This window comes from Gallus gallus, chromosome 3 (genome assembly GCF_016699485.2).
Source record: "Gallus gallus isolate bGalGal1 chromosome 3, bGalGal1.mat.broiler.GRCg7b, whole genome shotgun sequence".
Lineage (NCBI taxonomy): Eukaryota > Metazoa > Chordata > Aves > Galliformes > Phasianidae > Gallus > Gallus gallus.
Genome location: NC_052534.1, coordinates 87,810,642 through 87,825,579, shown reverse-complemented (window position 1 = coordinate 87,825,579; position 14,938 = coordinate 87,810,642). Strand labels below are relative to the sequence as shown.

At 43.7% G+C, this 14,938-nt stretch overlaps 1 protein-coding gene across 1 annotated transcript in view; it reads left to right on the top strand.

The window, feature by feature from the left end:
• The first annotated feature begins 632 nt into the window (after nt 1-632).
• The window catches only part of LOC421892 (transcription elongation factor B polypeptide 3-like), a 34,288-nt gene continuing 19,982 nt past the window's right edge, over nt 633-14,938 (top strand). Inside the window, exons 1-9 of the mRNA XM_046939749.1 lie at nt 633-730; nt 6,464-6,520; nt 8,370-8,482; nt 8,838-9,534; nt 10,845-10,944; nt 11,847-12,011; nt 12,566-12,663; nt 13,468-13,648; nt 13,988-14,111. Coding sequence (XP_046795705.1) covers nt 650-730; nt 6,464-6,520; nt 8,370-8,482; nt 8,838-9,534; nt 10,845-10,944; nt 11,847-12,011; nt 12,566-12,663; nt 13,468-13,648; nt 13,988-14,111 — 1,616 coding nt within the window. The 5' untranslated portion in view covers nt 633-649. The remainder of the gene's footprint in view (nt 731-6,463; nt 6,521-8,369; nt 8,483-8,837; nt 9,535-10,844; nt 10,945-11,846; nt 12,012-12,565; nt 12,664-13,467; nt 13,649-13,987; nt 14,112-14,938) is intronic.

Genomic DNA, 14,938 nt, shown 5'->3' with positions numbered 1-14,938 from the left:
TTAAGTTTGTAAAGATAGATCCTTTTAGCTATGAGTGAATGCCGGGGGGAAAAAAATACTTGATTTTCTCCTCAGTCAGGGGTGAGTGGCCAAGGACAACGCTATCAGTCCATGCAGCAGGTCCTGTAATAAGGGCACCGCAGGGCGCGTTGGCCCTTTGGGCTGCCAGGGCACACTGCTGGCTCATGGCCAACTCGTCGTCAACCGGAATCACCGATCTCTTTCCATGGGGCGGCTCTCCAGCCTCTCTGCTCCCAGACTGTATGAATATCTGCGGCTGTTCTGTGCCAGGCACAGAATCCAGCGTTCACTCGTGTTAAACTGCATGCGGTGAGTGGCTGCAAGCCTTCCAGTGTGACGAGATCTCTCTCAGCGAGGTCTCGTGGAGAATCCATCCCACCACGCCTCATCCCCAAGCAATCCTCGGGCCCAGCAGAGAAGCCGGAGCAACGTGCGGTTTCGGCGAGCAGCGGGCAGGCACCCCGGAGGCAGCAGGAGGACATCGGAGCGGCCCGTCGCTCCCCCTGCGGGCCGGGGAGCGCACAGCGGCCCCGCCTCGGGACAGGAGGGAGAGGCCGGGGCGGGGAGGCACCGCCCATGGGCTACAAGAGGGGCGTGCGGGGGAGGGGCGAGGCTCTGTCCCGCGGCGATGGCGGAGGGGCGGAGCGCGGTGCGGAGCAGCGTGCGCGCGCTGAACTCGCGGCTGGGCTGCGCGGAGGAGCCCGCAGAGGTAGCTGAGGCGAGGCTGCTGGGGCCTGCTGGGGCCTGTTAGGGCGGCGTCAAGGATTAAGGCTGAAAAGCTAGGTCCAGCGCTGCTATGCCTGAAGCACCCTGTGTGGCCGGTAGCAGTGGTGCTGTCAGGTCCTTTTCTGGCTGGAGATCCAAAGCTGAGCTGCGGTGGTGCTGAGTTCTGTGTTTGTAAGGGCTTCTTGCAGTGAGAGAGGCGTTCCTGGTGCGCTCTGACGGCGTGCAGTGCAGGATGTGACACAGCTTGTGTTCATGTTCCTGGTACCAGGAGAATGGGGCTGCTCTCCTCACTGGTAGGAATTAAGGTACCTGTGGGAGAGCAGAGCTGCTCTGTAGCTGCACGAAGCAGATAAGGAGTGCTTGGACTAAGAGAGCATCCATCTGGTGTGGCTCAGAGCTGTGTAAGATGAGCCCTCCTCAGGTTTTAAGGCATGGAGAGGTGAGGAGGGAAGGCACCACCCTATGGGGGCTAAGCAAGAATCTGGCAGGCTGTTTCCTAATGAATGTTGTTTGACAAAAGGGACTTTAAAAATAAGCAAACAAACCAGAACTTCCTGAGGGGCTGAATTGTAGCTGAGAATAAAAAACACGCTTCCCATGGTGGGTTGGTTGGTTTGCGAGGTGTTGGGACTTGATGCAAGTTTGTGAAGGTACTTGGAGGCAAAGAGCACTTAATTTGCGTTGTCCTTGGCGGGTAATAAACCTAAGAAAGTTTCATCACTATGTTCAAATCGACTGTGTGTGTTTATACGTGTAGAAAAACACTATTTTTCTTAGCCAGTGATGGATTGTCTTCCTAATGCTGGTTCTATAACCTTTATCCGTCCAAATGAAATGCCTGTGTGCAGGTACTAAAGGTGTTCCACCTTGTAGTTCTTGTGCTACAGAAATGATTGGATCTTAGTCTTTACAGTTTATTTATAATTGATAGAATTGGTTGGAAGAAGCCTCTGAGGGCCATCTATTCTCTGTGGCGAACAGGGACACCACAGCTAGATCTGCTTGCCCAGGGCCTGATCTGGCCTCGCCTTGAAAGTCTCCAGGGATGGGGCAATCACCATAAGATGAGGTGACCTGTTCCACTGCCTCACCACCCTCACTGTCAAAGATTTTTTCCTTATATCTAAACTTAAGTGTTGATTCGCTGTTCTGAACTAGAGATGGAAAGGGAGAAGAGAGAAATGATTCCAGAAATAACTTCTTTAGGGCTTTCAAAACACAGGCAGCCTAAGAGACAAAAATGTGCTTGGCCCTGGTGAGGGGGATTTGGCTCTGTAAGCGAGGAGATGCTTGGTTTTTACCTCGTACAAGCTAAAAGCAAGTGCTGCATCAGCTGGGTCTAATGGTGGTGCTGTAGCACTTCTGCAGACCTTGGTAGAGCTGTGTCTGGTGAGACAGAAATAGCTGTGGATAGTAAGGGATAAGGAGGAGGGAAGGGAGAAACTGATAACGAAGTTGGCAGGCATGAACTGCGCTACTAATAAAAGGTAAGTCTAGTAAGAGAACATTTGTGGCATATTTAAAGGTAAGGAGGAATGCTTTAAATAAGTGCAGAAGGAATAATGAATCAGTATCACAGGTAGGTGTTGGTGTTGCTGAATACTTCTGTTCCACGCTTCTTTGCCTAATCTTGTCACTGTTCTTAGTAGTTATCAAATACTTATGTATGTTAGGGGCCAGGGAAGGTTCGGAACATCAGTTGTTCATCTCAAAACCTTCACAGCATGTCAGGTTTGATGGCTACTCTGGAGAGAAAGAACTGACCAAGAAATGAGCAGAAGTGGTGATTTAAGGTATTGAATGATCCTTAATACAGTATAGAAGTTCATCAGGTAAAAAGAAACCAGAAACAAAACTGTTGCTTTGTGCTGTTGTTTCTATCAGTAAATAAGAGGATCTGCGCCGCTGAAGACTGTGAAGCAATTTAATGAGCAGCTGCATGTAAGATGCAACTGGTGTAGAACTAAAGCTTGGTGCTACCATCAGTGCCACTTGATGAGACTTCATGTAGATATGTGCCACCAAACTCACTCTGTGTTCAGCTGACGCTACCTGTCAGAAATATACATGAGAGCTCTTAAAGCATTTGACTTGCTGCTGTGATGTTGGTTACTGTAGCAGTGTTACATACCTGATGCAATACATAAAATGGATTGAAGTTGCTCTCAGCAAAAATAGGTGACAGCCCTCATCAGAGAGAAATGTGTTTTTTTGGGGGGGAGGGAAGGGAAGTGATTACGCATCTCTTCTTGACTGGATCTTACTCAAATCTTTCTTAATTTAGAAGACAGCAGGCATTGCAGGAAAATGTTACAAGTACTAAAGTAACTTTGCATCAAATGAGGAAGAATCTGAGCAGCGTTGATCATGCGCAAGGCTGTGCTCATTTGAGCAGCGTGCGTTTTAACATGGCTCAGTGGAAAGTCACAGCTAGGAGCCATGAATATAGGTCATTCCAGATAGGAGACTGTATTTTGGAAAGCACTCACTCAGAAAATGATTTGGAGCTCTGATGTGTTACCGCTTGAGCATGAAATTGCAGTACAATGCAGTGGCTTATGGAATAAATGCTATCTTTGGGTAGTTAGAATTTGTTAGTTTGGGTTGTTACTACTGCCATATAGTATTAGAGGGGCAATTACAGGAATATTATGCTCTGTTAGTTAGCAGAAGGATAATGAGAGTCAGTGGTTGAAAGCAAAGCTATACTTTTTATTTATTTGGAAACAGGTTTATTTAGTGAGGGCAGCTGAGCATAGCATACAGGTGCCTCGCTTGGGAATGCACTGGGTTTTCTAACCTGTTGTTTTTAATCACAGAATCATAGAATGGTTTGGGTTGGAAGGGACCTTTAAGATCATCTAGTTCCAACCCTCTGCTATAGGCAGGGGCACCTCCCTCTACACCAGGTTGCTCACAGCCCCATCCAGCCTGGCCTTGAATGCCTCCAGAGAGGGGGCATCCACATCCTCTCTGGGTGGTGTTCTTTCAGGCGGATTTGATGTAGGTTCACAACTTGGTGAAATGTGCCAGTCTCCGTTAGTGAAAAGAACAGGCTAAATAATCATAAGGAACCCTGTGAAGGCATGAGGAAGAGGAGGGAGGGAGAGAAAAGTAGAAGTCGTCGTGGTGAAATGAAATAAGTCAGTCTCCTGGCCACTGGTGGCCTGGGGACCTGTAGGTGGGTGCCATCCTCCTGAGGGTCTGGCTCAGCCAGAAGGGAGGCCGCAGCAGCGCTGGGAGCAGACATGCCTGGAGCACCTGGCCCTGTTCTTATCATCGCTCCGCTTCCAGTTTTCACTCCGGAAAACTGATCGCATGCTTCTTGCCTTTGCCCTCTGCTTCCGGATGCCTCCTCCCCTTCATCACAGCTTGTTCTTGTTCCTGTTGGCACCTGGACTTCTGTGTCAGACAGCATGTGTGTGCTGGCTGTCCGTTTGTCTGTGAGGCCGTGCTTCTGTCCATTCGCGCTGTGAGCACAGGCGGGCAGAGCTCTCTCCTTCAGCAGTCCTTTGGGTGCGGGGCTGCAGGCTGAGCTGTGCCCGGCTCTCAAGGGACGAGCTCTTCTCTCCTAGGGATTTTTAGCATTTGATAACTGCTTTGTGTTTTCGTCTTAATGAAACCCTTGTGTTTTGTCTTCTGTTTGCAAACGTGATACACATCTCAGGAAAGCAAAACGAGCGGTGTGGACTTTGTCTTAGAAAACACTGGAAGTTTTGTCTTTCATTAAGACGTGCTGACTGTTTTCAGACATGCTTGTCATCTCAGTACTTCTGTAACGCAGCCTCTTCTGAAGTCGTGTGAGTGGTAATTGCTTGCTTCCTGAATCTGTTTCAGAGATTGTTCTGAAATGAACTCAGCTCTATAAATTAACCCCTTGAGAGGAAATACTCCAATTCCCCACTGTCTCTGTGGCTTGATGACAACATCTTTTAGCACTGTGCTGTGTAGGATTGTCTCTGTGGGATTTGTACCCGGTGATTTGTACTGCTTGATTACCTGGTCCGCCTACAGAGCAAAACGTACCTGCTCAGCAATGGGCTACTTCCTTCTCATTGCAAAAGAAGTTGAATGAATATAATTTTAATAATGAACTAAAATTGCCTAAATGGACACTGATAGCTTAATTTTTAATGCTTATGATTAGCACTGTGAGCAAATTATTATTTTTTTTACTGAACTTTGTAAGCACCTTTGCAGCACATATTTTTTCCTGATGGGGATTGTTTAGGATAAGTCTTTATCTCGTAAGATATGTGGGCTGGATCTGTGAAGAGTCCAGGGAAAGGTAACCATCGAGCTTGTAACGTTGTGAGGAGGATGTGCCATTCTCCTGAGATGGAAAGTTGGTTTGAACTTCTTGCTAGGCTGTGCAGGGTTTCTCTTGAAGTTCTTCAGATTTCAGTAACCGTACTGCTGCACAGGTGTGTCAGAGGAAGAACTGCATGTCGGATATGCAGATAGAGCCCCCTGCACAATGAACTTCAGTTGTACTCCGCTTCCAGTGCATACAGGAATAGTGAGGTTTATCATAGAATCCTTAGGGTTGGAAGGGACCTCTGAAGGGCCATCTAGTCCGATTCCCCTGCAATGAGCAGGGAAAACCAACCCCATAATGCAGTTTGTAAGTTTTCTTAAACAGTGCTGCTCGCTTATCTTTTTTATACCTTTAGCCTCCTGCTATTATTCAGAAGCAATATCTAATATGCGAAATGGCAGTTATTCTGGTATTTCTTACTTAAACCATCATTGCTATTACTGAAGTTCAAGAAGCTTTTGGGTTACTGTCTTTGCATCCCAGCAGGCTCCTGCCGTTGTATTTAGAAGTGGTAATGATCTGAAAACCCTGATAAGTGTTCCAGGCTTTGCTGGAGCTCAATGGCATGCTGTAATTTCAGCTACACATTAGTTCTGTCACTGCATAACATAGCTTTGTAGATGTTTGTGAAGGATAAGGCAAATTGTGTGTAGTCAATGCAAGACTCAAGTATGCTGCTGACCCATCGTCAAAGAAATTCCTACTCTGTTTACAAATGGAACTGCTGTATTTATTTTTTTTTAAAGTTCTTTCAAAAGAAGATGGGCCATCTAGTATGTATTTGAAAAATACATTCCTGCTTATAGAAAAGAGCAAACCCACACAACAGCAGCATTGAATCAAACGCACGTGCTCTGCTGGTGTGAAACAACAGCTGTTGTAGCTTGATTTGGTCTTATTAGTGTACAAACAGCAGTTAAGGATTCAAAACTTGTTGTTTTTCACACTGAATGCCTTCGGGCCTATTGTTTTTTCTTTGCCTTGAATGGTGAAGGAGAGTGGAGGCTCCCTGCTTTCTGCAAGGTGCTGCTCCTCCATAGTCCAGCCTTTGAATGAGCTCTGTGCTAGGGCTGGGACACTGGCAAAACAGGAGTGGGGCACGTATGTAGCATGTGCTGCTGTATTATTGATCTCTCATGTAATCTCTGTAGCATTAAGTTCATACTTATTGGATTTTCTGGTGTTACTGCAGTTTGGGGTATAGCAGGGTGACACTGGTTCACAGCACAGGCTTCTGATATAGCACTCCTATACCACACGTACAGGCTTACATTTTCCTGGATTTACTGGATATTTCTCAAGCTTTATTGCTTAAACATGGCAATGGGGATGAGAAAATCAAGATAGGATTTACAGTTATGTGTCTAAATATAATAAAATTTGAATATTTCCTTCCAGATTCTAAAAGCACTTGAGCTACTACAGGATTTGGATATATCACTGGATATTCTAACGGTATGTGGCCAATAATAATCTTACACAGTCAATGACTATGGAAGAGTTCAAAATTCAGAGATCTGCTGTCCCAGAAGCAGTGAGCACTGTTACATCTTGTAATTCTGACTCTTAACCATCGTTCATTTAGAACTCTGTATAACAAGCTCTGGAGCCTTCTCCAGAAACCATGCAACTTGAGAAATGCAGCATTGAAACAACAGCGTTAGTACTGAGCAGATCTGAAAGGCTAGGGAGAACTTTGCTATTCAGGGTTGGTTTCCTTTCACTTTACAATTGCTTTCAGATCAGTGCTTAAGATGAAACAAAGATGGGTGATGGTAAGGTCACTTACCTAAATGTGTCTCTAACAAACAGCTCTGGGTTAGTGTCTTGCATTTAAAGAGCAGGTGTCCCAAACCATACTAACACTTGTTTGTGTCCCTACCCAATCTACATCCTGTCAGGTTTTGCACTGGAAATTCTCACACTGGTGTAGGAAGCTCCTGGTTACTTTGGCAATGTGTCTGTATTTTGGGAAGAAGAAAAATGTGTGTTGTGAGAGAGATCTTTGCAGAACAAGAGAGAAATATGATAATTATTTGGCCAGCTTACTTAAGCAAAGGCACTTACCTGCCTAAGGACAGATGGCTTCTGCTAGGATACAGCAATATTTTGGTATTTATATTGGAAAATGAAGTAATCTGCATGTGAATTGTAATTACCTGTTTAAAATGACAAAGGGCTTCCATAAGCAATTGATGTTTTCAGCATGCTTGTGTGCTACAGTGTGACAGACTGTGATGGAAGCCTTCAAGAGAGGTAGAGGAAAGAGTTATTAAACAATTGAAGAGGAGCATCACTTAACTACTAAGCAAGAGCGCTACTAGATTGAATCATATCATAGAATGGCCTGGGTTGAAAAGGACCAGAAATGATCATTGAGTTTCAACCCCCCTGCTATGTGCAGGGTCGCCAACCACCAGACCAGGCTGCCCGGAGCCATATCCAGCCTGGCCTTGAATGCCTCCAGGGATGGGGCATCCACAGCTTCCTTGGACAACCTGCTCCAGTGTGTCACCACCCTCTGAGTGAAAACCTTCCTCCTAATATCCAACCTAAACCTCCCCTGTCTCAGTTTAAGACCATTCCCCCCTGCTGTTGGCTTAGGGAATTCGAGAGTTTGTACGCATCTTAAAAGTGAGAGCTTGTGAATCAGAGATACTAATAGCACAGGACTGAAAAATTCACCTATGGTGACTGTATACTCAAAAAGGCTGCAGGATAGTTCTGCTCAGACAGCATAGAAGTCAGCAGAGCAAGATTTGAGGACACAATAATAATGTGAAAATAATTGAAGTGTAGAACAGTGAACATGATGGACCTTAAGTATCAAGGGTTTATTCTGTGGCTGAGACTGAATTTACTCATAAGAACTCTGCTTTTCTGACACCTCTGCCTTGTAATACTCCTCACTGAGATTTTTTGTTTTGGATTGCAATACAATGCTCATATGTGCTCTCTAATATGCTACACTGTACATAAAGAAAACCTCAATTGATTAAACTACTTTAGCAGTATCCATTTTGTGGGCATAAGCGTTCAGACCACATGAAATTTCTGATATACATACATTTAATGGAGAAAAGTGGCTTTATGAATTAAGACTGTATTTTGTTCCCCATATTTGGTTATAATTATATCCCTTGCTTTCAGTTCTGCTTGTGGTGCAAAGCATGTGCTTAATTAGATGCCATAAGACTGCTCAGACTCCCATGCTGACACGGTTTGGAGCAGTTTTAGAGGTGGTTTTACTTGGGATGCTCTCTGTGATTGGTTTCACTCATCTTTCTTGTACTTTCTCCAACAGGAAACTGGCATAGGCAAAACAGTTAACAGTTTTAGGAAACATGCCACTGCTGGAAACGTAGCTAAATCCCTAGTAAAGAAATGGAAGAAGCTCCTTCCTCCAGAAACCAAAAGGTAGGTGTGAACTTCCTCCTGTCCTCCTCTCCTCCTTTTTTGGAAGGGTTAATTATACTGTAGTGTAATTTAATACAATAGAACTTGGGAATCTTATTTGGAATGGCAAATATACATTGTGACAAATCCATAAACTGAATGGCAGAAATGAATGTTAGCTTTACAGAATAACTAGAAAGCAAACCAGTGACTGCTTTGATCCGTTAGCCAGCCAGCACTCAAACTTCAAGTCTTGTAAGAATTATGCCATGTAATGTGATTTAATGCTTTTGTTTTAGTAGAGTAAGTAAAAAGACTGTTTCTTCAAGGATTTAACATCAGCTGTAGCATAGGTATAATTCCTTTTGTGTTGCAGTAGTCACAGAGAAAGAAAACAAAATACTGAAAAAGGTGAGACAAAATCTTCAGTTTCCAAAGAAGGAAAGCCTTCAGAGAAGTCCAAAACATCTGCACCAGCCTCCCAAAGTTCCAACAGCTCGTCCATATCTAGCAAGCTGAACAAGCAGCGTAACTGTATTGAAAAAAAGCACCAAAATAGAGCCTCTGAGTCTCAAAAAGACCGTGGTAGCAGAAAATGTCATAGCAGTGGTTCTAAACGTACTTCCCAGGAGGCAGGTCCTCAAGCAAAAGAAAGTAATTGTAAAGAGAGAGCCTCCAAGGACAGCAGGAAGGCTCCAGAAAAGCAGTGTTCCCGTGTAGCTGGTAAAGACTCCTTCCCAAAGAAGGAGAAGCCTAAGGATGCTTCCAAACAGAGAGATCCGAAGACTGTGACAGAACTGAAAGAAAAACTTGCTGTGAGAAGCAAAGCCGAACTACCCGGTGATGAAGAATTTGAACCCCCTACTATGTCTTTTGAATCTTACCTGAATTATGATCAGGTTACAAAAAAGAGAAAGAGGAAAGCTGGTTCTACAGGTGAATGTCCAGGGAAGAGCAGTGAACAGAAGAGCAGCTCATTACCACAAAAGACTTCAGCATTTTCTCATGCAAATGAGGGAGGAGAAAAAGTACAAAACTCTGAAGATGATCACTCAGAAACACCCAGCAAAAAGGTAAGCCACTGTGCAGTTGAGATGAAAGCGGATAAAACTGCAGACAAAGAAGTATTCCAGTCTCTTACTTTCACTGAAATTCAGCTGTGTTTATTTCAAGAACAGATTGTGTGGCTTTGACATGAATTGCATTGTATTGGCCAATATTTATGGATATTTGGGCAGAAAAGATTTGTTGCGTACTGACAGTTTTAATCAATTTGTCCCATATTTTTCATGTATTTCCTATGTGGCAGTGGTCTTTGATCAACATCTGCTAGTCTGCTTTTTACCCACAGCTTCATTCTTCACTGGTTTGGTTTATGGTTGTAGCAGATGTTTGTGGATGACACAGCTGCTCTGTAAGAAGCTGCAGCTCTTCATTAGTGAGGTCTGCATTGGGGACAAACAGACTTTTAATGCATTAAAGTAAACCAAGTAAACATGCTTTATGATGTACATCTTTTAGATGAAGCTGCTTGTGCAGAGGGAATTAGAGGTCTCTTGGGTCACTTATCTTGATTGTGATGTGAAAACTCTGGGGATTGTTCGTTTTGTGGAGGATCTGCAGTACAAATGTGACATCTATGCCAAGTGGAGAAATATTAATGTAGAGACTTGTGTGTAATACTCCAGTATAAGCTTGGGAATTGAGGGAAAGTTGAGCGAAGAATCTTACTGTTGTCCTGAAAAGTTATTAAAAGATGGCTGAAATAAAGTTCAGGGAGGTGCAAGTTCTGGGTTCTAAGTGCCTGGCTTACAACTGGGAGATACCCAAGACCTGATTTAGGGATTGTCCAAAATACAGAACATTGGTGGGGGCACTTAAGAGATTCCTGAGCCTTTAAATCACTTTTTAAGGGGTATGTCCAGGAGGACTTCAGACTATGTGGCTTATCAAGCACAGTATTGGAGTATAGGGAGAACCAGCTCTAAAGCTGTTTCCTGCTTTTTTCCCCAGCATGGCATTTAGTTTGCCTTTAAACATCTAACTCTGTTCTTGCACTTTTGTCTTGTTCACTGCATGCCTGTAACCTCAGTAGCAGTTTATCTCTAAGCCTGTTAGCTGAACGCATCTGTTCCTTTCTTTAATCGCCAGTTATGCACTGACTGCAGATATCCCACTAAGTTCCTTTGGTGATGTAGTATTGGTAGTAGAGTGTGGAAGGATATGCTGAAAAGCAATGCAGTGGGTAAATTCTAGTGCAGAGAAGCAGTAATTTTGGTTACTGTAGGTAACTTTTGGTCTCAGTCGTTTTCTGTAGTTTATTTTAAGCCTCAATAAACCCAAACTTGTAACAACGAAGCAATGTTTTCTTGACTGTGCACAGGCCAAGGTGGCATCCCTTCAAGATCTTCTTAATACTCCACTGCCTAAATTTCTGCCAGGCATCTTAGTCTCCTCTCCCCCATATGCTGCTGACTTTAAAGGTAAGTAGTATGTGATGCTGATAAATCTGAAACAGCACATGTTTTTACAGCATTATTTAGGGTTGTCTTCATCTCCTTTCCTAATAAGCTATATTAACTCATCTTCCTGTGGAGAAGAATCACCTTTCTTTCAATTACTTTTCTGTGGAACTTGTTTTGAATCTGAAGGGTGATATAACGGCTTCCCTCTTACAGCTTTCTAAATGAAGAAATGCTGTAAAAGATTACCATGGAGGTAAAGGAGGTATAGGTCAGGTAGTCATTCTACAGCCTCCATTTATCTTTGCTCCAGTCTATCTATGCTTTATCATGTGGGTATAGCTCTAGTAGGAATTGTCTTAGGGAAGCACCAGTTAAGACTTCAGCATAGGAGCTGGCTGCATCCTTCCTTGTAGGTGACACAAAGTGCCAGTGGTTTTCCCTCACAGCTCCTGTGAGGTTTCAGTAATTTCACATCCCCCTGGTCTTGAAATATCACTGCTGTTGATCCTGGCAAGCCAGAAGGCACAAGAGACTGATGGACTAGCAGCTTGAAGTAACCCAGATGTCAATACAGCTCATGTAATTCTGAGCGTACAGACTGGAAGGGGGAGGCCAAGGGCCCAGGCTTGACATAAGCTGATACATTTAGACCTGAGCTAAGTAATGCAAACCTAATGTGAGTTTGTGCAGCTCAGATTACACTTTGCATTACACTTTCAACATAGTTGCTGTCTTGCTGTTAGATGTTAGTTGCTGTAGTGAGGACTCCAAACTATAACACAGGTACATTATTATTTTTTTAAACATGAATATTTGTGTGTACTAACAGCTGTTTCTCTGAAAGCTGAATGGTTAAAGCCTTGTAATGTGTCTGAAAGTAGAGGAAACCCTGGCTGATGTTTTGTTGGTGACTTCCCTAGAGCCTGTTGTGGAAGCACCCCAGCAAGTCAGCGAGATAGTTCAATTCACAGGACGGAGACTGAACTCCAAGATGCAAGTCTACTCTGGCTCTAAACCAGTCTGTCTTTCAAAGATGCTTACACTGTATGAGCTGTGCATCCGTGTGCTTCAAAATAATATTGACTGTGAGTACTCTAAGAGCTTTGTAGCAGGCTGTGCTGAATGTGTATCTGATTTATTTTCTTGGTGCCCAAGCTGGCCTTCTAGAAGATATTGTCTCTCCCTACAGACAAAGACAGAGCAGATCAAAAGGCACTTATAAAACTGGATTTGTGATCATGTTGAAATGTAACTTTTGAAAGGCGTAACTTCAAAAAAAAGAAGATCCAATTGTTAGTTAAAATACAAGGTCCTATAAAGCCAAAAGAAAACCTGGCTTTTTTCCCCTTCAAAAAGTCTATTTATGTAAACTGGAATGAAGTCGTTCATTCTGTCGTGTGTGCAGAGAGGGGAGCGATGCCTATCAGTAAAGATGGGGCAGCAGCTATTCCAGATATCACTGCCAGTCAGTTTGGATCTGTTGATTTATAAGTATTTTCATGCTCTGACTTCGAAACTTGTGTTGTTCTGTTGATATTTGCTACAATTAATTTTATTTTTATTTTTAAACTGCTTGGTAAGTGGTGTTACACACTGAGCAAAACACGCCACCTATTCCAAGTGCTGTCCTCTGTTGTAGTGCTGCATGAAGTAGGAGGTGTTCCCTTTGAGATCCTTGAGCCTGTGCTAACGCGTTGCACACCAGAGCAGTTGTTTCGAGTAGAGGAATGTAATCCGGTAAATTGTCTTGTTAAATTCAGGGAACCACGGAGGAGATTGGGCATCTGTCTGCCTTCCCTGCACCCCTTTTGATAGAGGTTCTTCAATGGCTTACGATGTTTCATTTTTTTTCTTGTGCCTGATATACTTATTTCTTTCTCAACTATTAGGATTTAAAGCATTTGAGACAATTATTACCGATGTCTAAATGAAAGTCATTGTGGATAATAAAAGCATTTCTATTTCCTGAAAACAAGAGGGGAGAAAAGAAGGGGGGGAAAAAACAACAACAAAGAAATAGGATTTGCCAGGCACAGTAGGACTAAGTGTTTTCAGGTTTAAAACCTGCAAAGATTGCAAAGCGTATATGAAACGTCACCCCAGGTGCTTCCCAATTTGCCTGTGCTAGATCTCTTATGTACAGTGCTAAGCTTTTGGCTCCATGATGTGTTTGGACATAGGTGTTCTGAGTGTGTAGCACTTGGTGGTGCAAGTTGGCTACTTCTCTGTATGCCTGAAGTTGAGAGCTGGTGTGGCCTGAGCCTGTGCTGGTGGCACAAATGTAGTCTGAAAGCACAGCTCATTTACCCAAACACAGAGCCCTGCTGGAGCTACAGGATGTCTAAGCTGAAGGTGGCATCTCTCTATGGCACTGTTATGCTCTGTGGTGGGGCTACCAGAGAGAGCACATCTGGTGGGATTTGTTCTGCACTCCGTCGGGTGATCTGGCTTTGTCTACAGTCTCAGCTAAGCAGGTACTCTTAGAAATATTGCTTTAAAAAAAAAAATCTTAATTTTAAAATACCTTGTGTTCAAACTAAGGCGTTTACAGAGGAGTCTGACCACTTGTGGAAGAAACACTGCCAGAGGGATTTCAAAAATGAGAGCCTCCTGGAATATGAGTGTTGGCGGGAAATGTACTTGAGGCTCTTCAATGAGAGAGAAGAAAAACTGAAGACGCTTACAAGAAACATTCTTTCGGCTCAGTCTGAGAAACCAAAAGGTATTATCTGTGAACAGCTTTTCAGTTCTCAAAGCTCAGTCTCTTCTGTTCTTCTTGAGACTTACTATGTGGGGCTTAGTGACGTTTGCTCTAATCGCTGATGCTGTATATCTGGGAGAAGGCATCAAGTAAGGATGCTGTTCCTTCTCATATATAAATAACATGAATATGTACGTTGATACAGCATATTAATGCATAATACATGCAATGTGTTGTAGACAAACCTTAGTTTACTGGTTAGACTTCTAGAAATTGGCTCATGATCGTGTTCTTCACTGAGCTTTGAACATAGAAAGGGGGGGAGGTCACATTTCCTCTGCTCCTTGCTTCTGCATTTAGGCCGGCAAGTAAAAATGGCTTATGTGACCAGTGCAGCAAAACCACCCAGGAACATTCGGCGACAACAGGGAATCCATGGAACAGCAGGATCTGTCACCCAACTTCACCTCACAGATAAGTGGAAGTAAGTGTTCTGTACTGCCCTTTTAATTGGAGATGAGACATCTATGCCAGTACAAAAACTTGCTGGCAAAATATATTTGAAGTTATATATAGCACTCTGTTTACTTCTCTCCCTTAAGCAGCTCATGGCTAGAAAATAACTTACCTTTTAAGTCTGGCCTGCTCCTGTGCTGTGTACGCATTGTCATTGCACATTTCTCTGTGTGTTGCTGATGAATTCGTCCTCCCAGCTGAAGAGTCAGTGGCCACTGTTTTTCTGTAGGTTACATTAATGCTGCTTGACATCCTAGGGAGATCCCCAGCACTGATGTTTTGTATTTGTAAACCTGCTTACTACTCTCGTGTATTCTCCAATTAGCATAAGGTCCTAGAGTGATAGAGCTGACCAGAGAGAATCTTGGCAACCATTAATACAATTGACTGGGTTCTGCTCTGGAACAGACGGGCCAGTAGCAGCAGCCAACACTAATCTCTGAAGGAGCAGGAAATTAGGATCCCTCAAATATTTCTGTTGTTTGTTTCTGACCACTTAGTTCATGGTAGTTCCACAGCTAAAGAAGAGCTGTGGGGTTTGTCCTGCCATTTCTGCTGGCCTAATGATTTCCTCTTACACCCAAGAAAATGGCTGCAATAGGGAGATAAACCAGCTGTGGCACCAGCTTCAACTCCCTTCTCAACTATATGGAGAGATTTGTTTTGTTTATCTGCTCTCATCCAAGAATTAAAACACACCCATGTTCAGGCAGTGTGAATCTTATGCTGTGGTCCCTTACTTTGCTGTGCCTGTGGCTGAGCATTGCACTCTCCCTTCTCCCCATAGCATCTGGG